At 42.9% G+C, this 24,493-nt stretch overlaps 3 protein-coding genes across 3 annotated transcripts in view; 1 reads left to right on the top strand and 2 right to left on the bottom strand.

Moving 5' to 3' along the window:
• Positions 1-1,629: 1,629 nt before the first annotated feature.
• Positions 1,630-8,108, bottom strand: LOC133020977 (clathrin heavy chain linker domain-containing protein 1-like). Its single transcript, XM_061087747.1, has 12 exons — positions 8,027-8,108; positions 7,642-7,727; positions 6,575-6,762; positions 6,348-6,436; positions 6,038-6,236; positions 5,701-5,819; positions 4,984-5,077; positions 4,802-4,908; positions 4,345-4,516; positions 4,067-4,269; positions 3,745-3,924; positions 1,630-1,826 (listed from the first exon to the last, which is right to left on the bottom strand). The coding sequence occupies exons 1-12, from the start codon at positions 8,106-8,108 to the stop codon at positions 1,630-1,632; spliced, it is 1,716 nt and encodes a 571-aa protein (XP_060943730.1).
• On the top strand, positions 8,056-10,244 carry rps27a (ribosomal protein S27a). The gene is made up of 6 exons (XM_061087455.1): positions 8,056-8,125; positions 8,235-8,298; positions 8,897-8,951; positions 9,588-9,673; positions 9,789-9,920; positions 10,034-10,244. The coding sequence occupies exons 2-6, from the start codon at positions 8,251-8,253 to the stop codon at positions 10,181-10,183; spliced, it is 471 nt and encodes a 156-aa protein (XP_060943438.1). The 5' UTR covers positions 8,056-8,125; positions 8,235-8,250; the 3' UTR covers positions 10,184-10,244.
• A 3,609-nt stretch (positions 10,245-13,853) lies between these two features.
• The window catches only part of LOC133020521 (bone morphogenetic protein receptor type-1A-like), a 35,875-nt gene continuing 25,235 nt past the window's right edge, over positions 13,854-24,493 (bottom strand). The window contains exons 4-13 of the mRNA XM_061087104.1: positions 18,275-18,437; positions 18,031-18,133; positions 17,834-17,933; positions 17,654-17,741; positions 17,314-17,449; positions 16,805-16,997; positions 16,266-16,563; positions 15,969-16,144; positions 15,678-15,808; positions 13,854-15,487 (exon numbers count right to left, since the gene is read on the bottom strand). Of these exons, the coding sequence (XP_060943087.1) occupies positions 15,362-15,487; positions 15,678-15,808; positions 15,969-16,144; positions 16,266-16,563; positions 16,805-16,997; positions 17,314-17,449; positions 17,654-17,741; positions 17,834-17,933; positions 18,031-18,133; positions 18,275-18,437 (1,514 nt within the window). The 3' untranslated portion in view covers positions 13,854-15,361. The remainder of the gene's footprint in view (positions 15,488-15,677; positions 15,809-15,968; positions 16,145-16,265; positions 16,564-16,804; positions 16,998-17,313; positions 17,450-17,653; positions 17,742-17,833; positions 17,934-18,030; positions 18,134-18,274; positions 18,438-24,493) is intronic.

Below are 24,493 nucleotides of genomic sequence, written 5' to 3'. Positions count from 1 at the left end.
GGACCCACACAAACACAAACACACACGTTGAATGAGTGTGTTATAAATATGCGTAACAACCCCCCACCTCTGAGTCTTGTCTTGTTTTGTGAGGACTTTTTCAGTTTCTTATGGGGTGAAATCCCAACTGAGATCTGCTCCAGTCACACTCACACACAAACATGTCTCAAATCTGGAAACTGGTGGAGGGGGGTTTGACGCTCTCTCACTCTAAACAGTGGCATCCTGGGAGAAGTAGATGGGGTTTGAAAGTGACAGGGACAGAGAGTGAAAATAAGCTGTGTCATGCTGTGTCAGCTTCTCTATCTCGCTCTCGCTCTCCCTCTCTCTCTCTCACACACACACACACACACACACACACACACACACACACACACACACACACACACACACACACACAAACACACACACACGCACACACACACACACACACACACACACACACACACACACACACACACACATACACAAACACAAACACACACTGCAGGAGATCAATGTGATGTGGTGAAGCCAGGCAGCTGTTGTGAATCAGCACCTTTGCATCTTTTCCCCTCTTCGTTCGGTTCTTATCCTCCTTCGTCTTTCTGCTTCACTTCAGCATCACCTCAGTGAGAAACACAACTCTCCTGTATATTTACAGTCACATCGTGAATGTACCTTCAGTAATAAAATAGTGGAAAGTACCTCAAAGACTTTAAAGTATTTTACTTGAGTATTTCCATTTTTTGTCATCACTCGATAACATTTACATAATGGTTGCAGTCAGTGTTCCATTTAAATAACTGTCAAAATATTTGTTTTTTTCTTCTTTCCTCTCCCGTCTAACATCTGATGGGCGAAGACCCGTCACATTTATCTGGCACCAAACATGACATCAGGTCACTGGTTTAATATTATAGTTACTTTTATAGATATAGATACTGTTTGAACCCTGATCAGACAATGGTGACTGTCTGTTTTCATGTGATGTCATTTAATCATGACGGATGATTGGTTAATCTAAACAAACAGTAGATTGTGTCTCTAATTTCATTGATTGTAAAGCCAATGCACTGTTTCACTACATGACATTATTATCTGACTTCATAGTGACGTCATGATGACATAATTCCTCACATATGATCATAAATGATTCTTTAACCTGTATAAGCTCCAGGTCGTGTCAGGATAGGATTTTTGTCGATGTTGTTATAACCGTAAGATTTGCCTGATTTCTTTACTATTATGTTTTAAGGCCAATTTGATCTCAGCTTCCTTTTGGGAACCTGTTCCCCCCCCTGGTGGCCATTGGCCGCCACTTTTTCAGCTTTTAGTTTATGCCTGAGTCATTTCACTGACACCAGCTAAAGGTCAAAGGTCAGGAGGCACAGTGACAGGCCTGATTGTGACACTGATTATGACAGATGATTCAGGAATTATAACAACTGGACTGAATCTAATGCTTTAATTCATAAAATTGACACTTTGAAGAATAATAGAATTATAGTGTGGTTCCTCATTTTTAACCACAGTCTGTTCACATATTTAAGCCTTTACACAACAACATCCAGAATATGTGTGAGGAAGAGGAGTATTTGCTGTTGTTTTGCGTGTGTTGTTGTGTTTGAGAACGTTCACGCTCCGTCTTCATAGGAAGACGTGTTCCATGAGACGGGCTCCCTCCAGGTCCGGGGACAAGACTCCCGTCCCGCTCTGGTCCAGAAGGACGGACATGATGGCTCGGTTCAAGTCGGGTCGTTTCAGCTCAGAGCACAGAGACGCAACATTGATCCAAACGTCCACCGATGAGTCGCTATCCTCCAGGATCACAGTCTCCAAAACCTCTGAGAGGACAGAGACACACAGAGGTCACAAGTTTTTAAATACAATTTTAAATAATTCAATTTCTTGTTTTATGGTCTACAAGTTTTAAAGCTGTAGAGGCGAGCATTAAGTTTTATTCAGGGTCCTCTGTCACAGACTGCCATAGACTGTAAATAAAGATGGACGATGGATATCCACTTCCTCCTGTAATATAAAAATGAAACCACTGTCTTGTGCTTTTGAAGAAATTTGGAGTCAGAGTCTGTGCAGTCGTGACCATGAAGTGGAGCAGAGGAATCTTTGTGTGTCCAACCTGGAATCAGTTCAGCTGTCATAGAGACGTCTCATCCCGTTTTTATATAATCAAAAATGAAAACCAGATTTTTCAGAAAGATGAAAAAACATCAGTGTGATAAGAACGTCCTTAAATGACAGAAATAATCTTTGACAAACATTTGTCTATTCTGATTTGTCCCATCTGCTAAAAATGAGGCCCTTTGCTGCAGCCAGCCACCAGGGGGCGACAGAGATGTCACTTTTGAGAGCTGTGTGTTAATCTTTATTTACAGCCAGTGTTGGGGAGTAACGGAATACATGTAACGGCGTTACGTATTTAGAATACAAATTATGAGTAACTGTATTCCGTTACAGTTACAGATTAAATAGATGGTATTCAGAATACAGTTACATTGTTGAAATCAGTGGATTACATGACGGTACTTCTCGAGTTTATTCACTCTCTCGTAAATCCACCGGCGGCAAAGCCCCCAGGAAGCAGCTGGAGACCAGGGCTGCCGTAAGAGCGCCCGGGCCCCCGGCGGCGTGAAGGAGCCTCACCGCTACCCGCTCGGGACCGTTACAGGCCCGGGACCGAGGCTCTGAGAGAGTTCCGTCGCTACCAGAAATCTACGGAGCTGCTGATCCGCAAGCTGCCCTTCCAGCACCTGGTGAGAGAAGACCGACCTGCGCTCCCAGAGCTCCGCTGTCATGGCTCTGCAGGAGACCAGCGAGGCACGCCGGGTTCACACCGGACGCTGAAGCGCCGGGCAGCGCTAATAATATCACCCGTTGACCAAGTAGTATAAAAGCATTTAGTCACTTGTTGCTCCAACATTAACTGCAACAGCGTCCCAATTTAATTTCATCCATCTTCAAGAACTTCTCCGCTGTTCTCTCCGTTCAATGTCGGGTGTCGAGGGTAAATTACGTATTCTCCGCCCCCCCCTCTCTTTTTATCTTTATGACTGCTTGTGTGTCTGTAGTGGATGGGCAGAGGGGGGCATTTAATAATGTGATCGGTAAAATTGGTAAAATTAAAACTCCAGGACAACAGAAGGGGAATGCAAACTATGGGATGCATACTTTATCATTTATATCATATAAAATGTCATCAATATCGTTTAAAATCATTTTTCAGTGTGTTTCATGGAGCGATACGCTCGCGTCAAGCGCAAAAAAAAATAAACTCGACGCCGAAACGATCGTAGCACGGCGCGAGGCAGCCTTGGCGCAGGGGGGGGGGGGGGTCCTTCAGCCTCCGGTGGGGCCGGCACAGAGGTGGGAGTGGATGGGAGCCGGACATCCAGCTGGAGAGAGAGTTTAAACTGCTGCTTCTCCACTGACTATAACAACGCCGCAATCATACACTTAAAAAATGCAATACAAACCGGAAGTATTCCAAGTATTCAGAATACGTTACTCAGATTAGTTAATGTAATGGAATACGTTACAGATTACATTTTTGGGCATGTATTCTGTATTCTGTAACGGAATACGTTTTGAAAGTATCCTTCCCAACACTGGTTACAGATTACATTTTTGGGCATGTATTCTGTATTCTGTAACGGAATACGTTTTGAAAGTATCCTTCCCAACACTGTTTACAGCCTACAGTGTAGATGATTGTCTGTGATAATCTGTTTGTCAACGCACCTCGACCTCGGCTGATAAAACTGTCCAGGAGCTGCAGCGCTAACTCCCCATGATGAGGGTCAACCAGCAGACTGGAACACGCCCTACCCACTGACAAGATGGCCGCCTGAACACTGTGCTGAGGCTCGGTCAACAGATGGAGGAGGGTGAGGCTGGGCGAGCGACACAGAACCCAAATAAAGTCCTCTGAGAGAGATAGAGAGAGAGAGAGAGAGAGAGAGAGAGAGAGAGAGAGAGAGAGAGAGAGAGAGAGATTTAATAATTTAATTAAATGGTGAGTCCAGGTCCTAACAAAGATGAAAACACAAGCTGACAGACACACACACACCAGCTGTGAGGTCCTTGAAGTGGTGCATGAACTTGGCGGCGCTGTGGATGAGGCCTCTCCTGCACATGCTTAGTGCCGTCTTCCTGTTCAGCCCACAGGCCTCGTAGACGACGGTGGCCAACGCCAGACACAGGTCGGCCACACTGGCGTCTTCCAGAGCGTGCTGGATAAGGATGTCGCCCAGGCGCTCAGACAAGGTGAGTCTGAGAAGAGAAGGACCTGAAACACCAGCAGAGACTGAGAAATCTCACTCTCTGATGATTGGTTCATGTGCTCACTTGTTCTGGGTGATGGCGTGGGTGACGAGCTGTGAGGCGCCATGACGCAGGGCGAAGAGGACACAGTGCAGAGAGAGAGGAGCCGACAGCTGGGTACCAGGGGGGGAAGTGATCAGTAGGGCCTGGAAGAAGAGGAGGAGAGGGGGGACTGACCCCTGGGCGGCGGTCACACCTGAGAGGACAGAAAAGGTTGCTTAGTAGAGAGAATAAGAGGAACAGCAATGGTGAACATTAAGAGCGACAACGGGGTGGAACTGTTACTGACAGTAAGTGCTGGTTGAGTCACATGACTGATGACAACCAATCAGAAGGAGAAGGTTTGCATCTGTATCATAGTTTACAAAAGTCAAGACATAGGCTCAATAATAATGGCGTGGAAGCATGTTTGTTAACAGGAAACTCGTACTGTATAGATATCTGTGTGTGTGTTTGTGTGCGTGTGTGTGTGTGTGTGGACCTTTAAACATCTCCATGGTGTCGACGTTCCTCAGGACTCCTTGAGGAGATCTGGCAGCAACGAGAGCAGCGTCCTCATACTGAGCCGAGTCAAAGAGCTCAATGAACCTGGTGGAACGAGCGGAGAGATATTCAGAGAGCGTTTACATAAACGCACCACAAACACGTCTGTGAAGGCAGCACCTGTCCAGGTGATCTGCTACGAGTTCGGACCCGTTGACTCCAGTCGGCTCTTCTGTCTCAAACAATTCTTCATCATCGTCGTCATCGTTCGTCACTGCAGAACAATCAGAGGAAGGTTTGAGTCCAACTCTATTTCAATAAAAACATGTGAACACCTGATCAGAAGTACTGTGGTACACTAGTAGGTCAGTGTTCAGGTCAGTGTTTTTGTTGAACATGTAAAACAGGTCTTTGTTTCCAGCTGCTTGTTTATATTCAACTGTCGACCCAGCATGACATCACCCACTGGTTTGTGAGCTGCTGTAGCCTCAGTTTCACAGTGAGTTCAGCACCATCTTGGTTTTTTGAAACCAGAAGAAACCATATTTAGAGCTAAGGGGGGTGGAGCCTGATTGAGAGCTTGAATATGACACTAACTGTCAATCACACTGTGGTATCCACCCCCAATACATACGGTGCTTTATGGCCTATTTGACTCTAAATGGACTAAAATTCACAAAATAAACATCTTGAAACTAGAGATTGAAACAGAAACTCCTGAAGAAAATGTTGACTGAAGATATAAAATGAGTTTCTTCTTCAGAAACAACCAGTGGAGTCGCCCTCTGCTGGTCATTGCAAACAATACAGGTTTCAGACACCAGAGTCTACGTCCATTTTGTATTTACTATGGTCAAATGAAAATCGAAATGTCTTTGGATGACATCAGTGTCTCACCGCTGGTCTGTCTGATGTTCTCCAGTGTAGAACCCAGGAGTTCCTCCAGCGGAACCTGCTTCTCCTCCTCCTCCTCCCAGCGAGACAATTGGTCACACACGCATCTGAGACGCTTGTATCTGCGAGACAGAAAGAAAAACAACATCCACATGAAACCGTCTGAATAAATAAAAATGCTTTCATGTGAGCAGTCCAAGATGTTTTGAAAGCTATTTAAGATTTTCTCTGCGTGTCTCGGACCAACAATTTTGTATCTTTATCTTGAAACAGGTGGTGAGATATTCCTGAAATCATTCTACACTCAGAGAGCAGCAGGTTTTGGGGCTTTGGCTCTTACAGAATTTTCAGTTGATGGTTTTCTGTGCTCAGCTCTTCCCTGTGGAACTCAACGCTCTGCAGCTCGACGTGCAGCTGAGCTTTGACCTCCAGAGAGACGCAGTGACTCTTCCTGTCCAGGAGAGCAGCTCTCTGGGCCTCGAGACGCCTCAGGTGCTCGTCCAGAGCCTCAGGATCCTCAGACTCAGCAACAGTCAAACCTGAGAGATTCAGGATGTTCAGCTGTGTGTCCGACTCTCAGTGTAGAGGTTGACGGATGATGAGACAACAGATAAAACACAGTCAGGTGTAATGATCAGTGTCAGTGGTACCAGGAATCCATGTTCTCTGCCCTTCAGATGATTTCTGTCTCCTCTGCTCCTCCAGAAGGTTTGATGTTTCACTCTGAAGGTGTGAGATCCTGGAAAGCAACAAACGGGTGTTAATTTATAACATAATGATTCTTTAATCGTCCGCACCATGAAAAAAAGAGATGAAGATTATGTTGGATATGAATGCTGTGATACACAAAAACACGCACAAACACACACACACAAACCTGACCCTCAGCTGCTCGGCTAATCTCTGGCAGGTCACTAATGATTTTGGAAGTGAGGTTAAGGAAGCCACAGTTCGCTGGGCCTTCTTGTCTTCATCCTCCCTCCTCTTCAGCTCACTGATGAAATCCTCGTACGCTGTCTTTATGGTCAACAGGAGTCTCTTATAGGTTGTCGCTCGACCAATCACCTGTCAGAAAAGTGAGGAGGAGGATTGAGAATATGTTTTGACAACACTGTGCATTTTATCTCTGAACGTGTTCCATTGTTTTATTCCCATTTATCTGTCTAGTTGTATTTCTTCTTTGTAAAGCACTCTGTTAAAAAGTGCTATATGAAATGAGTTTATTAATATAATATAATTATATTAATAAACTCAATATAATAATCATTATTTTACAGGGTTATTGTATAACCCTGTAAAAATAGTCCAGCATTAGTAAGTAGTCTAAAGAATGAATGTATTTAAAAGCAAATGTAAATATAAAAGATTGGACCCTGTGAGTGTTTTATTATTATACATTTCTCCTGATGTATGAATGTAAAAGCAGAATTTCATTGATGTAGTTGGTTAAAGTGGAGCTTCAGTAATGTCATTAGGTTATTTTGCTCTGCAACTATTTCTTATTTTCCTTCTGGATCAATTAGCTGATCAATCAATCAATGGTTTTGTTTGTGGGAATTGAGAAAAGGGTCAAAATTCCCCAGAGCCCAAACAGACGGCTTCCTCTTCATGGTTTCATCCAAACAACAATAAATTATCTCAAAGTTAACTTCAAGTATAAAGGAAAATCAGCAGATCTTCATAAATGTGATTATATTGGAATGAAACTTATTTTAACTATAGCTGTCAGTTGATTTTCTATCAATAATAAGTTGCTGTATTGTCTTTCAAGTTTTTCTGTTCAACTAAATCTGATTTAAATCTGTTAATAGTTTGTTTCTTGTAGTTTTGATGTGTGTCCAGCTTGTCTCTGTTTGCAGATGTGTATCTATGTTAGTGAAAGATTAACCAACGAAGATCAAACATTATAAAGACTTTATTATATTATATATTACATTACATCACCTTGTTGAACACGGAGCGACTGGTGATGAAGCGCTGCTCCTCTTCCTCTTCATGTTCTTCAAACTGAACCAAACCTTCACCTGTGTCTGAAACCAACGAGTCCAAAGTTAAAACTCTTTCTTCTGCTGTTTGCCTGGAGTTTTTAGGCTCTGCCATCTTTATTATTTTATCTGTTTTATTCTTTCTTCCGCTAAACGTCGACGTTTTCCCCTGGGAGGCCATTAATCAACGTTGCCATAGTTACCGTGAAAACTACAGTGACAGATTCCTTAGTTTTTCTATAATTCATTTTTAATATATGTTGAAATTAAGATTGAAATGAATCCAAATACACGTGATTTAAAAAGACGATATATGAACAAAAAAAAAATTTTCGACCAGGCACTGTGAGGGCCACCTACTCCGTGCAGACGCGGGGAGAAAACCCCGTGCCTCACTGCGCAGGACCTCTTCTCATGCTCCGCCATTAGCGTTGAAGCCACTGGTAAGAAGCAGCTCCGCGTTAAACCGACAAATCTCACAAATATCCTCCATGTTAGCTGCAGTCTGAGTTCAGGCAGAGAGTGTAACGTCTGCTCCTTCTCCCCCCGCAGGTGGTCCGACGCCAGGATGCAGATTTTCGTCAAAACCCTCACGGGGAAGACCATCACCCTCGAGGTGGGTGATCCGGGCTGTGATGGAGGCCGCGGCCGCTTCGCCTCACTTCACCGAAAACATGATTTAATATCGCTATAGCTCACATGCTAACTGATTATTAAAGTTTAAAGTCGAGCTAAGTTTATCGGTTTCAAATTTAAAGCTCGTTTTAATCGGCTGCTCACATGCTAATGCCGCTAGCTGTGTAGGGGGGAGCTAAGTGGCTAAGCTAGCGGCGGAGAACCGTAAACACGTGTGAAGGAGCAGAATGTGACTGTTCACGTCACGGTTTTTAAAAATCAAAGTTTTTAATTAACCTGAAGTTCACGTGTCATGATTGAATCCTGAGTTTTATACCGAACATGTGATCATGTGTTAAAACTGACAAGGGAAAACTACACCTAGTTAAACAACGTTACTAGCTTAACTGCAATATGTATTCTCTTTAATGTTTTTACACTAAGTATTATTTTTTATTCATTTCTTTGTAATTTACACTTATTACTCATTGATAAGTTATTTGACTCTTGCTTGTGTAATAATGTCAATTTCCTCCTTGTGGGATTAATAAAGGATTAATTAATCTTATCTTAACTCTCACCTGTCTGTGTCTCCGCAGGTTGAACCGTCAGATACTATTGAAAATGTCAAAGCCAAGATCCAGGACAAAGAGGGTGAGTTCAATATCCTGATGTTTAATTATGCGATTTTATGGACTATTAGCTCATCTGATATCTCCAGTATCAGATGAGCTAATTCTTTTAAAGTTTAATGATCACATGATTTCAGTTCATAGAAATGACATGTCTATATTTTCTACGTCATTTGTGACACTTAATATTTAGTTACTACACTGACATCTAGTTACTGTTAATATGAATAACTGGTAAATGTGAGGATTTAAGTTTTAACTACTTGGTACATAAAGTCGTACTTGTAAAATTGGCTGTTTGCTTTTCAAAGTTGTCAAATGTTAAGTTAAGAGCTTGTGACAAATTCTCAGTTTGTTCATTAGTTCTATAAAAAACCTTTCTATTACGGAATATTTCAGGATTTTGCCTGAAGGAAAATTCACCTTTGTGGACTAATGTCAAACTGTCAGATTAACTTGAAGTACATCAGATATTTGGAGCAATGTTTTCGGTGAAGAGCATTCTGGGAGTTGTAGTTTTCACCTGTTATGCCTGTCATAATTGGATCTGTCGGAAACAAGTGGATCTAGAATCATTTCATAGCTCGTTTCTGAGGCTGATGCTTCAGACGTAGACGAATCGTCCAGTGTTGATATCTGTTTTTTTTTCCACCTGCAGGAATCCCTCCTGATCAGCAGAGGTTGATCTTCGCTGGAAAGCAGCTGGAGGACGGACGCACTCTGTCCGACTACAACATCCAGAAGGTGAGCTGTTGGTTCAAAGTCCATTTAAAACCCTGATCACGGCGCTGTTAATGTCATTTATATAAGATTAAAACCCACTGAGTTTGTTAAATACTGAATTTAACTGTGCTCCCAGGAGTCCACTCTGCACTTGGTGCTGAGGCTGCGTGGTGGTGCCAAGAAGAGGAAGAAGAAGTCCTACACCACCCCCAAGAAGAACAAGCACAAGAGGAAGAAGGTCAAGCTCGCTGTGCTCAAGTACTACAAGGTACAGTCCATCTGAAACTGAAGCAGTTCTTACTCTCACTAGATTTATTATCATTCCTTTCAGATGAATCTCCAGGTCCTTGTCTTCAGTTTTAAACGTTTTTTTTGTTGCAGGTGGACGAAAATGGCAAAATCCACCGTCTGAGGCGCGAGTGTCCAGCGGACGAGTGCGGCGCCGGCGTGTTCATGGCGAGTCACTTCGACCGTCACTACTGCGGAAAGTGCTGCCTCACCTACTGCTTCAACAAGCCCGAGGACAAGTAGACGTTGAACAATAAAGACGGAAATGTTTGACTAAAAATAAAAGACTGTTTTATTAACTGAACCAATGTTAACAGGTTTTAATGAGAAGTAGATTTAAACTACTCTGATGGTGTCACTAAATATCTCAAGATAAATCAGATGTGATTTTTAATGATCAAATGGTTTCAGCCTCAGGTCTGATTTATTTGTAAATATGTAGTTTTTCAACTTGGTTTAACAAGAAAGGGAAACTGTCTGAAGTATCGATTTATAATTAAGAACATTTCCTAGTGAAGTTGAAACCAAATAAAACGGGCTAGAACATTTCTAAAAAAAGCAGTTGTAGGACTCCTGCTCAGATTAAGAGTTTCTGTCGTGATATAAAATCAGAAACTTGATCGCACATTTTTCAGAAAATGTATTTTACCAAGGTGTCTCTTTTGACGAAATCAAACATCACATTGAGTGACTACATTTAGTTCAAACATTAAACAAATTCACAAATTAATGTTAAGTGACAGAATTCAGGTCTCAAAACCAAATTCAGTGATAAGGGTTATTTTACAGACTATTGAACAATAATTACAACAAAGACCTGAATCCATTTAAATGGAGTTAAAGCTGTGAATGTTGAACGTCACCCGGGGCCGGTTTTTCAAAAGTTTTAATCTGGATCAAACTGATCCAGATTTGGAAATCTCTTTTTCTGCTATCCAGGATCACGTAATCCATTTTATTTTTATGCTGGTTTTTCAAAGCAATGTGGGATTGGATTACTCTGATCCGGATTCAAACTTTACCTGTGGTCTAAATGGGACTATCACAATGTAGCTATGTAAAGAACAACAGGTAGAATAGTGTGGGGTCACTCCAATATGCTTTATTTCAACAGAAAATAGGACTGAACGAAACAGCAAACAAACAATATAAACATCCCCCTCCATTGTCCATTTCTTGGAAACAGGCAGTCCACTCATCTGAGACCTACAACAAATACATAAATAAATACATACTTTACTCACAAATACATTATGGATGTTTCGAACAGGTTTCAAACAAAGATTTATTGAATTGAACTGGATAAAAAAAGGCTTAAATGTCCAATACTTAACAAAATAAATGACGACTTAGTTCTTGTTATGAGTAGTTTCTCTTATGAGTTCTCCATCATCTGCTTTGTCTGCTGTGGAGAGACCAGCTTGTCCAAGTTTGGCCTTTAGGAGGCGGATCTCAAGTCTGGCCTTGGTTTGCTGCAGCCGAGCAAGAAGCTGTTCCTCTGCTAGATGGATCTGTACTTCTGCCCTTTCAGTCTCTTTTTGCAGAAGTACCTTATAGGCGTTATCTTTGTTTGGGTGCTTTGAGCCTCTCTCTGGGGGTCCTGTGGGAACTAGGCCTTCTGGCTCCACCTGTGATTGACCTCCCCCTGGATTACAGGGCTGAGATTAAGAATAAATGTTTCTGAAGAAGGCTCAATGTCTGCTGTCATCAGAGGCTCGCCATCCTCTGCAACATCTTGGATCCCATGCAGAGCTTCCGACTTTTCACCTCCAATAATATCAAGGACTATGTCTGTGTATTCACCCCTCTTATATGGGTTGTTGCCTGTTTGGCTGTTCTTGGCTTCAGCGTGGTCTTTTGTTGCCCTGGCCTTAAGATTCTTCCACCGAAATCTTAGTTGCTCTGTTTTCCTCTTCTGGCCAAACCCCATGGCATTCACATGTTGTGTGATTTCAGCCCAAATTTCCTTCTTCATTTTACTGCTCACTTCACCACCCTTGGCAGAACTAAAAGATCCTACCAATGACCTATAATGGCACCTAACACCCTCCAGTAGGGCGCGGGTTTCAGTCATGGTCTGTCTGTGGAGGAACAGGTCCTCATTGCTCTTCGCTTCTGCGTGTGGGACTTTCTACCAAGTTGTGGGTGACTACATGGCTGTGACAAAATCAACTGTTTGTGATGTTCTGTAAAAGTGTGTCAACTGCATTGGCCAGCCTGATTAATTAATATGTTTCATTTCCAAAGGATGACCAGTTCACACAGGCCAAGCAGAATTTTTTTCTTTTGGGGAATATGCCCAATACTATTGGAGCAATCGAGTGCACCCATGTGCACATACAAGCACCTCATGAGAATGAGTGGGAGTTTGTAAACCGAAAGGGGAGACACAGCATCAACGTTCAACTTGTGGGCAACGCTGAGCTCCTCATCACAAACTGCGTTGTGAGGTGGCCTGGGTCTGTCTATGATGCGCGCATCCTGAGGGAGAGCGGTCTATATAGAGAGCTCCAAACCAACCGACCAAATGGTATCATATTAGGAGACAGTGTCTACCCTCTTCTACCATGGCTGATGACCCCTTTTCTGGCTGCAAACACACCTGAGCAGGCACGCTTCAACACTGCTCATTGCAAAACAAGATGCACCATTGAGCGCTTAAATGGAGTTCTGAAGAGGCGCTTTGCATGCCTTAACTACTTAAGAGTGGAACCACAGAAAGCATGCAACATAATACTTGCTTGCATTGTCCTACACAACATCGCAACCAGGTGCAAAGTCCCTCTCTGTGATGACGTCCCTGATGCACCTGAGCCCATTGGAGACACTGACCAACCTCCGGCATTCTGTCAGAATGAGGGCCCGACTGGACGACCAATAAGAGATGCAATTGTTAGATACTATTTTTGATAAGTCCATGACTGATGATTGTGTCAGTGTGATTAATGTTTAATGAACAAAGACAGAATTTATTATTTGAGTTCAATATTGACAGCTGTTTGGGGGATTATTTTATGGGGCTGAAATATTTATAATTTATAATTTGCTGTACTGGAAGGTTGCTAGCCTACATAGCCTACCTAGTTTATGTACTTCCTGTTGAACATTTCAAGTTAAATTGATGAATAAATATAAATACTGTAAAATGCATGATATAAATGTTGTATTATTTAACTAACCGATTTGAGTAACCTAGTTGTATTACTGATATCCACCATGAATCCACCCTCCTGCTGGGATCAGTTTAATCCTGATTTTTGGGATCAAAATGATCCCAATCCTACCAAAAAGTTTTGAAAAACCCAAACTCAAGGTTTGATCCGGATCAACAAGATTAGATTACGTGATCCAATCCAATTTCTGAATCCTTTTTTTCTTTTGAAATACCCATTTTCAAGATTTGATCCAATCCGATAGCTGTAATCCGATCAGATTACTTTTAAAAAAACCGGCCCCTGGTTCTTATTTCTCAGGATCAGTTTTGAACTGTTATTGTTCGTTGAGCATCTGGACTGGGTGTTAACTGTCTTGACTAAAATAAAACACCAAAAATTAATATTAAACATTTTAAGATTAAAAGGTTAATTGTCACAATGTATAAAATATTTTTAAACTTATTACCTACATTTTTTTCTGGAAACATTTGTGCTTCATTGATAAAAAATTGGTGTAAAATTTATATATGGACCTGTTATGGTTTAGATTAATTAGCTTAATCTTTGAATCCATTTATTATATTGTCTCTGATAAAACAGACTTATTACACATTTACTTGAATCTCAATGTGTTTAAATTTATACCTAATCTGTGATTACAAATTTATACAAGTAGAAACCAGACAAGAGTCTTTTCACATTAGAAACAAGTGAAGAAACAAACAGCAGATGAAAGAATCAGAGCAGACACTGAGCACTTGTGTACTAAAATAAGGTTATTTACTTAAAAATCATTACATTGGACAGACTGTATACAGAGTTTTCATTTTCCTTGGTAAACTCATAAGGCACCGAACCAGATGCTGTACAAAACAACAACACAACATGAGAGATTTACATATTAGAGATTATTCTATACTGGGGCTGTTCTTGCATATTTGCTTTAATACAGAGGAAAACACTAAAGTTACTGCTCTTTAATAGCGACTGTATGGATGGTTAGCTTCTCACACACATGCACAGCGAGCAAACACGTGCACGTCGTCCTGCTCAGGAGAGAGAACAACATTTCTGGAAAGTGTTTAAATCTTAAAGACAAAGTTTTGTCCTGAAACAAAGACGAAACCGTTTCCTGATAAATGTGAAAGTTCCGTTTTTTTTTTCCGATGCTGCAGAAACAAAGAAACTGAGTCTTACTTTGATTTTTACAAGCTTTTCTGAAAAGTCAGACTAAATCTGATGGGAAGTTAAACCTCGGAGGAAAGAGTCGATCGGGAAGGACCAGGATACATAAGGTCATATTTCCTTTCCTATGTCAAACAGGCTAAACGTACCTTTACTCAAGTACCGTGCTCCAGGAAAACTTTAAGGTACTTGTACTGCAGTATTTTTAGAATTTAAAATAAAAGTAAAATTTGGAAAACAAGTTGAAACCTTCGTGTTGCATTAATCAGCTGACGCCTCTTTACAGCTCTAGACTAGTAATCTCCTGACAGACACACATAGATACAGACGTACAATTAAACACAGACAGAGACAGACAGACAGGTACAGAGACGTACAGACAGACAGGACGGGAGACGTCTCCGCAGTGACTCCATCGTCTCTTGAGGAGTCGGCCGGACGTCAACACCACTGCAGCACAGTGTTCTGTTTATTTTATTCCTATCTTCTTATGAGGAGGCACGGCATCTAACGATAACATTTATTTACACGTTAAAATTCACATGTTATAATAGTACCTTATTTTTTTTTTTATAATAAACTCTACTGTAAGAGTGGAGATATATTTCAATATGGCAGGAGAACTCAGTCCTGAAGATAAAATAAAAACAAAAAAGGCATTTTGATATTTGTTTTAAACAGGCAGACCAGGAGGAGGGTCCTTAAAAAAACTTTTATCCAGGAGCGGGAATAGCCCCACCCCCTCCATCTCCCCTCCCCTCCACCAGGAGGCGCCATCATAATTATTGTAATCGTCTGTTTGGCTTTCACAGAAAGCGTCAAACGCGGCACAGGAAGAGGAGGAAGAGGAAGGACTCCACATTTGTTTCCAGCTGATGGACTGAAGCAGGAGGAGGAAGAGGAGGAGGAGGAAGGAGGTGGCAAACAGTACAGCCCTGAGGCGGGTCCTTTATTTTAAAATCTCCCACGTCTCCTCCTCCTCTTCCTCCTCGTGATGAAGGGCGAGCCTGAGGCGGCTGGTCCGGTCTGATCCGGTCCAGGTCAGAATGGATCTGGCGGCGGAGGTGGAACGGGGACAAGGTCAGATCTTGATGTCCTGAGACTCCACCATCTTGGATAGCGTCTTCTTGACTCGGAGGATGGTGAGTCGGGAGGCGGGGTTATGAGCCCAGCACTCGCACATCACCTTCAGCATGGCTCGAAGGCACTGAGGAAAAACACCAGACACACAGTTAGAAAAACCTTATTCAGAAGGAAGGAGTCTCCCCCTACTGGAGGAACAGTGGAGGTGTTGATGATACAAAACACGGAACAATATTTAACGTTCCGTGTCTTTACAGCTGCCTATTACTACGTTTTAAAACAGTTTAAGATTCTAAACAAACGCTGGTTCTCACCTCGTCGCTGTTCCATCGGTTGGACACTGTCGGTCGAAGTCCTTTAACACACACGACCTCCAGCATGTCTTCATACGACGGGTCAGACGGAACCATCTCGTAGTATGGCAGCTGGTAATCCTCCACCATCCCTGAACACAGACAGACAGAACACTGAGGTCCAGTCACCTTGAAAAACTTCAATCTACTGGACTAAGTAAAGTAAAGTTGTATTCTATGAAAAGCAGGTGGAGCCAACAAAGTGGCCTCTGGCGTGTGTGTGTGTGTGTGTGTGTGTGTGTGTGTGTGTACCTCCGGTGACGCAGCGTCGGGCCATCTCCCAGATGACGAGGCCGTAGCTGTACATGTCGGCCATGATGTACGCCTGGAAGTGATCCTTCTTGAGGCTCTCGTCCAGGACCTCGGGGGCCATGTAGCGTCTCGTCCCCACGCGGGTGCTCAGAGGGACGTCCACCTCATTGGTGTCGCTACGGCAACACAAACAATCAATTCATGTTACAACAAGGAAATAATAAAAATTTCAACTCTGTGCTTTAATTTGATTGAATAAAACCGAATGATTCATCGATTCTCAAAGAGTTGATCAACCTGTTGAACTTGACGGCGAGGCCGAGGTCGGCGATGCAGCAGGTGCCGTTCTTCTTCATCAGGATGTTCTTGCTCTTCAGGTCCCGGTGGGCGATGGCCGGTTTGCCCTGCGTGCCGTAGATCTCCGTGTGGAGGTGGCAGAGGCCGCAGGCGGCCGAGTAGGCCAGCCGCAGGAGGGACTGCGTGTCCAGCGTGGTCAGCTTCAGGTAGTCGTACAGCGAGCCGATCTCATGGAAGTCGGTGATGAGGAAGAGCTGCGTGAAAGCACCTGTTCCTTTAATGTCGGCCGCGATGAAGCCTGCAGGGGGGGGGGGGGGTAGACAGGAAAGCAGGAAATGGGATCGGACAGTTCAGCTGATCTGTTCGTTCGTTACTTTATAGTTTGAGGATTTTATTTTCCTGCTTTAAACATTCTTCTCACGTTTCAGTGAAACTTTCCAAACAGGACGAGAACAGAGACAACAGAGCGTCTGGTTTTCTATTCAGAGCAGAGACGAGGAAACAAACTTTATTCTAAGGTCAATGGGCAGTGACGGTACCGAGGATGTTCTCGTGTCTCATCAGGACGGTCTGGTAGATCTCCGTCTCTCGGAACCAGCTGGCCTCCTCTCTGGTGAAGAAGACTTTGACGGCCACCTTCTCTCCTCGCCAGCGGCCCAGCCACACCTCGCCGTACCGACCTTTTCCGATCTGACGCACCATCTGGATCTGCTTGGCGATGGTTCGCTGCACCTGAGGGACGTGGAGAGGACGCAGATTTGATGTCATTTCAAAGTTTGATTTTTTTTATTTTTGTCAGAGTTTAAGTGGCACCTGATGGTTAATGTCTGACCTCAGATCTTTTCAGTGTCATTGAAAATATAATCAGTGCTTTGAATGCTACAAATATACAGTGTATTTAAACTTGACAGTTTTAACTTAAAATAAAACAGAATAATAAGAAAACCCCCAATTACAAAAAAAACAACGTCTGCATCATCAACAGTTTTCTCGTTTATTGTGTTAAGGATAAAAACTGCCTCCTCTTGGTGCAGTTCTGTGTTCCTACCAGCAGGGGGAGCCCAGAGCCACTGCCCGAGCTCTGTGATTGGTGGATGAGGTCTTTCAGCGACTCTCCAACAGGAATGAAGACTTCCTGTTCCAGATCGTTATGATACCGCTGACGCTCAGTCTGCCACCTATACCTGATACACACACAGACACACAGATTTAGAAGCAGATCTATGGAAATGAGCTTGTGATGCATGTCAGAGATATTTACATGTTCAGGGGGGGAAAGTCTCACAAAGCCTAAAAATATCTTTATTATAAAGGAGCAAATTTACAGTTTAAGACTAAACCTTCTGTCTCTTTAACCGATGAGGAGTTGTGGCCGGACGAGGTCTCACCTGTAGTAACAGACGACGGTGACACAGACCAGCGTGCAGCAGCAGACCGTCATGGAGATGAGGAACGCCAGCCAGTGAGGGCTTCCCTCTGGAGGAGGAAAGAGGAGGAGACCATGTGGTTAGTGTGGGTTGACCTTCACCTGATAAACACCTGAATCAGCAGATGGGAGCGAGCGGTACCGGAGGGCGCCTGCGGGGGGAGGGTGGGCTGCAGGTCTCTATTACAGAAGTCTGTGTTGCAGCACTCGATCGTCCTCCTGGTCTGGGCTTTGGGGGAGTCCTGTCAATCAAACAAACGACTTACACACAAAAAACTTTCAATCAATAGTTTCTGTGTTGACTACAGTAACTGTGTGTATGTGTGTGTGTGTGTGTACCTTGCACTGGAAGTGAGAGCCTTCATACTTCATACAGCCGGAGGTGAGGATGGCCTCTCCGTGCTCGTCCTCCTCGATGATGGCGAAACACTGACCGTTAGTCCTGAGGAGACAAACACACATCGTTACCTCAGGAGAAGACACATGACCTTATTCTCTATGTAGCGTCATATGCATGTTTGTTGGATCAGGGTGTGTGACAGAGAGTTGATCTCTTCCTCTCTGAGGTTCTGCCTCTACTCACTGGCAGGTGTTGTTGGTGGCGTCTTCAGGACAGTGTCCGGAGCAGTAGCAGCTGAGGAAACGAGCTGCGTCCTCTGGTGCGATGGTGGAGTCCTCACCGGGCCGTCTAGCTTCTGGTTTCACTCCCGTCCCCTGCAGGACGTGGTCCGGGTTCTGACCTGCAGCTGGATGGACATGAACAAACTGGGTCAGAGATGCTTCATGTGCAGAGGGAAAGTTGGTGAAACAGTGATTATTAGTTAATTTAGCTTAAGGTTCAGTTTGAAGTCCTGGACTCGGGACAGGACGGAGCTCAGAGAGCAGACCCCAGGTCAGATTTATTAGTGACTCCTGCTGGAGGTGAAACATTCCTCCTCTATCAGTGTGTGTGGAGGAGGAGGAGGAGGAGGAGGAGAGGTGATGAAGCTCCATATAAGGACCATGTCCTATTTATACTGAGCAGAAACAACGCAGAGAGAATCCTGCTTGTTTCTGTTTCTATTCACACTGAAGCTGCTTTAAGACATGAACTGAAGTTCTGACATGTTCCTGGAATGTTCTGGAGGTTTCTGTATGTGAGAAAACAAATGTTCCAGTCAGCTGCTCTGAACTTTTTCTACACATGAAAACCAGTTCATACCTCAGACACAGAGACCAACAGAATGAATCACCACCTGAGGCTGCAGGGGGCGCTGTTGATCAGTAACAGTGACATGGTGTTGCTTTAAAATACTTTAAAATAATGTGTATTTACTGCATCACCGGGGATCTCGACGATACCCTTGAGGAATAATATATATAAATCAAAAGAACAAATACTGCAAACTACAAACTCAAATGTCTCAAATGTTCAGTTTGAGATATAAAGTAAAATAGTTGATTCAACTTCTGTGGTTTGAAAAGATTTATCACAGAAAGAGAAAATATTCTTAATTCTCCTTTTGAACAGATCAACAGCTGAGGTAAAGGGAGGAGACTTTTGAATCCCTCCATCTTTCTGACTTCTGTCCATCCCTCTCTTATCAGCCCACCTTTACTGCCTTCTTCTGTTTATCTCCATTCCTTCTCTAATCCCTTGTTTTTTCTCTTCTCTCCATCCCATGTGGAAGTCAGGCATTCCCTCACTTCTTCTCCTTTACAGACTCCTAGTCTCTGCCCTCCTTTTATTTTTTTTAGCTCAGAGTGAAAACACTGAGGTGTGCTGACGTGCATGTTGTCATGTCTGGACTTGAGCTACATACACTTAGACCTACACTTTGAGCTACCTGGTCGCCACAGCAACAGTCAGTCAGTCTGTGGGTCTCTGCCCCCCCTTCCACAATGAAGACCTCAGGCTTCATCCTCACCGATATGTTTTAGTTTTAAAACGAAGACGATCTCCGTCCATACTAGTGTTTCAACTCTCCACATCAGATACACACTTGTGCACAGAGCAGGTGTGTGGATAGGAGCAGGAAGTAAAACTACATGTTCAGATGGTCGTTTTGGCTCCGCAGAAGAAAAATAACCTTGAGGTAAATCTGTGGATTGAGGATTTATTTTCCCTGGCAAATTTAAAATGTCTCAAACAGTGAAACAAACAAAACAAGATTTTTTTAAGCTTGATACCAGTGACCAGGGCGAAATCATTCTGCTTCACATGTGCACCGAGCTTAACAGTCGTTTCAAATGTACGTTGAGTTGTATTGATCACAGACAGGGGGGGGGACAGGACAGAGTCTCTGCTTAATAATTCATGTGCCAGAAAGCTCCTTGCTGATATTCGATCGCGGCGAGGAACAGACCGAGAAAAACTAGAATCCACATATTGTTCAGTTTCACAGCTTCAGGTCTCAGTCACAGATGATTACAGATATATAATGTTCATTTATATTTTACAGGTTGAAATCCAATAAATCAATATACATTTTATGTTTATTTGGCAAAATTTAATGAAAAGGTTTCTCATATTCGTAATCTGTTAATTTACGAGACATATTCAATACTTAAATAACCTTAAGAGAAATTAAGCATTTGAAGATTCTCCAGGATCTGACACAAGGTAAGAATAGAAACCAGACTTTTGAAGGGTTTTGAAAACCTGAACGATGATTTTATTACTAAAAACCTTCTCACAAGCAGCTTCTCCTAATCCCGCCTCCCTCACAGCTGCCATTGGCTCTGAAGTTATGACTGACAGCGGCGAGGACGGAGGGGGGGGGGGGGGAGGGGGTAGTTGAGGCTGGAAATGGCTGCTGCTGTTTCTGTGTGTTCCATCCACATGTGTGCTTAATTGTGCCGGCAGTCACAGTGGAGACTGAGGTCTGGCAGAGAGCACGCTGGGTAATCAGACTCTCTCCCTGCGCTCTTAAAGTCACAGCGCCGCTTCACTTCCACAGACTGTTTGTTTACACGCAGCCGAACGAGGATCCACCAGCAGGAGCCGTCCGATGCTCTGATCAGAGGCCAAGCGACCTTCAGCTCCTCTAAACATCTGACCAGGAGCGGCGAGAGTGGACGCTCGGCTCAGGGTGTTTTCAGCCGGTGTGGTCTGACGTTTGCTGCTCGGCGCTTCTACAGAGAAACTTAACGGCTGCGAGTTAAGTCAACAATGACTCACTGTCTGCAAATATGCAGAGTAATAAAGACGATAAAAAACTCTTCAGATGAAAGTTTCGCTGCTTTTCTTGTCGCAAAGAAATTCAAATCCCTCCATTGTAGACTGGAACAAAAAAATACAAGACGACGTTTCCTTGGGAAGTTTCATCATCACAGGCCTTGATTAATCTACTGACTGTTGATATGTCTTGTCTTTTTTAGCTTTGTCTACATAATGTCTGAAAACGGGAAAAATGCCTGTTTTCAACGAACATGTTTGTATTTCTTGTTTTTTCCAAAATCCAAAGCATATCATGTACAGACAGAGACACATCAAATCCTCTTTTTTTTTTTGAGAAAAATAAATAAATTAGACTTATTACTGGATCATACATGTTTTAAATGAAAAGTTACTCAAAGTGTTGTCTTAGTTTAAAAAATATTCAATATAATTATTTACACGGAAACAAGCAGATTCTTATTTGAGAAACTGAAACCAGGAGATAACTGTTATTTACGCTTGAGAAAGAAATTAATAATTTTCAAAACAGGAGCTGATTTATTCTTTACTTGACCGATTGTGAAGCAAAAATTGTATCTGAGCATAATCTTCTATGATACATTGTGTTTTTGGTAACATTTTATTTTGTAAAGTAACTTGAAGTTCTACATTCCAGTTGTGAGATTATGTGGAGGAGTAAAAAGTACCAGTTCAATAAAACATAAAATCAATTAATTACCCTGAAGTTCGGTGACTGAGTGAATGTAATGTCACATTCCACCACTGGCAGAAAGGAATGTGGTGGAGCTGCTGCTAACAGCGGACTGGAGAGCGCTTGTTTCGCCTCCTGCTGCTGAAGTTAAAGAACAGCAGAGGAGGTGAAGTGTTCCTCAAGGTCGGCAACGTTTGAAAGTCACGGATATCTCCTCCTCTGGGTTGGAAACATCCAAGACACATAGCCCGAGGTGATAAACCTGCCCGTCGGGTACGTCATGAATGGTAAAACAAACAAGTGATGTGTAAATACTGTGTGTCATTTGCTCTGAAACAAGGAGTCTTAACTGGTTCACATCACCTGGCTAAACACTGCATCGGTTTGCCTTCCAAGTTGTTGAGTTCACCTCAACTTTGACGACGCTACAAGACACAGCACAGTCCACACAAAGAGGACGAGAGAGACGTTTAATAACCATATACGGTCGCTGACGTGTCCCCCAGGGAGGACAGATCTGTCTTATGTCTTATTTTATCCCTGAGCTGCTGAACATGTCTGGTTTATTGGACCTGTTGTTGTTGAAGAATAGAGCTGCTCATTATGTCCCGGTAGCTCCGTGACCACAGACTGTAAACAAAGATGGACGTCTCGTTTGTATCAGATAGAGAACGAAGAACTGAAGCTGCGATTTTTGTTATTTCACTTCAGTCACAACATCCATGTTTGTCGTAGTCATCTGAGTACACCATTTGTTTTTATTGTGAAAAGTTATAAAACTATAAATCTCAATATTCCTTCAGGATTTGGACAAAACAAAACATTAGAAAAATAGATTTTAGGAACCTAAAGATTAATCAATTAATCATGCAATTCAAAGACAGATGATTCTGATTAATTAATTTTTTCTAAGTTCTAATTCATGTTACATGCGACTCGTGTTCAGCGACCCTCGATCTTTTCAAGCTGCGACAGGAAAAGTCCAGAGCTGCAATAAACAGTTTCAAAGGGTGAATATGTCTCCTGAGGGACTGAGGGATATTTCCGGAGAACAATGGCTGTTTGGATCATTTAGCACCGCTGACAGCTCGTACAGTGCCATACAGGAAATGGTTAATGTGCAGAGAGGAAGTGAGAGCGGCAACAATCAGTTCAACAGCTTCCTGCAGGGAGAAGTGCTGGAGTTTCTAAAGGGCTGATACAGCCGCTGAAAGTGGAAACCTCTCATTTAATGCCGTTTACTGGGATTTCTCACTAAACCTCGTTCTTTTCACCCTAAAAAAAAGAAAATGACTGACAGAACCAGGTATTTTCACAGTGATTCCCAGCTGGTTTCTTACTGTGGGAGATGAGTTTTTAACAGCCTGGTTCTCTTGAAACAGCTGCTGTTGCAAATAAGACGAGTGAACCTGAGCAGTTTCACAGTTTCCAGACATTTTACTTTGAACTGGCAGGAAAAACTCCGGAGAATATCCGGAGCAACTCACTCTTACATTTGTGTTTTCAAATACATCCCTCAGGTAAATTTCATGATGATGTCTGGACTTCAGTGCAGCTCTGATAATAATCACGTTGCCATGATCAAATTACACAACTTATAAAGATGTCACAATGTAGAAACAGAGCTATGCAGAGTTCAGTCCACATGGCTTCAGTCAAACGTGCTGACTAGAAACTCTATGCTAGTTTTATTAGTTAGTAATCAAAGCTAATCATATAATTCTGATGTAGAAGTAACTGTAAAACAATGCGTTATGGGAAGGTGCAGACTAAATATCCTTGTGAGGGGTGAGAACTGTTGTGCAGTCAAGGACCACTGAGATATTTCATGTTATAACTGAGATGCAGTGTTTTCATATTGATCCAGCCTGGTTTTCTTCTTCTTGTTATCGAGCTGCTGCACTGAGCTGATTTCACAGCAACACAGAGTCTGAATTCATCTGCTGATTACATTTTATTACACTGTTTGGCCGATTAAAGTCTCTGATGCAGCTTTAACATTATCATGTGAAAACACGACAACTAACCCAAGCTTGTTGGGAAGCGTTGAGGATTTAGAATCCACTCTGTTTCTCAGATATTCTTCACACAGAAGAACTGAAGCCAGACTCAACAGACTGTGGGAAAATACTTTGACAATGTGACTGAAGGAGTTTTTCCCTTTCCTGCCCAGATAAGTGTGAGCGGCATGTCGCAGATATTAAAGAGTCGGAGTCAATCACAGTCGGTGACACTTGGCCGAGCGCCGCCCTGCTCTTATCAGGCTGCCCTGTGTGTTTGCAGATCAGTGACTGGCAGGTCAGAGGGTGACGGCTCATGTTCAGAGCTACACCTTTATCACCAGATTTGTTTTCCTGTTCAAACCCTCAACCTTCACTATACATCGACTGTTTTTGAAAACAAACTCAAACTGAGCTTCACATTCTGGACAACACAGACCCGAGTGACGAGGGAAAAAATACGAGTTTTCAAGACTGGCAGTTGGCACTCCCAGTAAAAACACACAACTTAAATTTACCTCTGCTGCAGAAGGTAACAGGCCTTGATTTGTGGCCAGCTTGTACTAAAGAAAAGCCTTTATTTCTAGTTCCCTCAGTTTGAAAAGTAGAAGTGGTCAGATGTCAGTAGAAAGGTTCAGTTTAATCCACTCCTGTTATCCACCCTGTTTCCTCCACTGCCTCTTAAAAAGTACAAGTGCCGGTATATTTGTACTTAGGTATACTACTTGAGTAAATGTACTCAGTGGAGCAGAGCCTCTGCAGCCTTAAGCTTCCAAAACACATGACTGGATCCTTGTATCCTGGGGGAGTCGTCTGTGTTGTTTCTAAAGGGAGAGGCTCATTTCCAAAGTCTGTCCATTATCAGCCAATTGACACTTAATCACTGCTTCAACAAAAGGCTTCAGATATACATCTTTGTGTACACGGGAAGGGGGAACTGGTTACAAAGGA

This window comes from Limanda limanda, chromosome 15, assembly GCF_963576545.1.
Source record: "Limanda limanda chromosome 15, fLimLim1.1, whole genome shotgun sequence".
In the NCBI taxonomy this organism is placed as follows: Eukaryota; Metazoa; Chordata; class Actinopteri; order Pleuronectiformes; family Pleuronectidae; genus Limanda; species Limanda limanda.
This window is presented reverse-complemented; position numbering and strand designations above follow the sequence as displayed.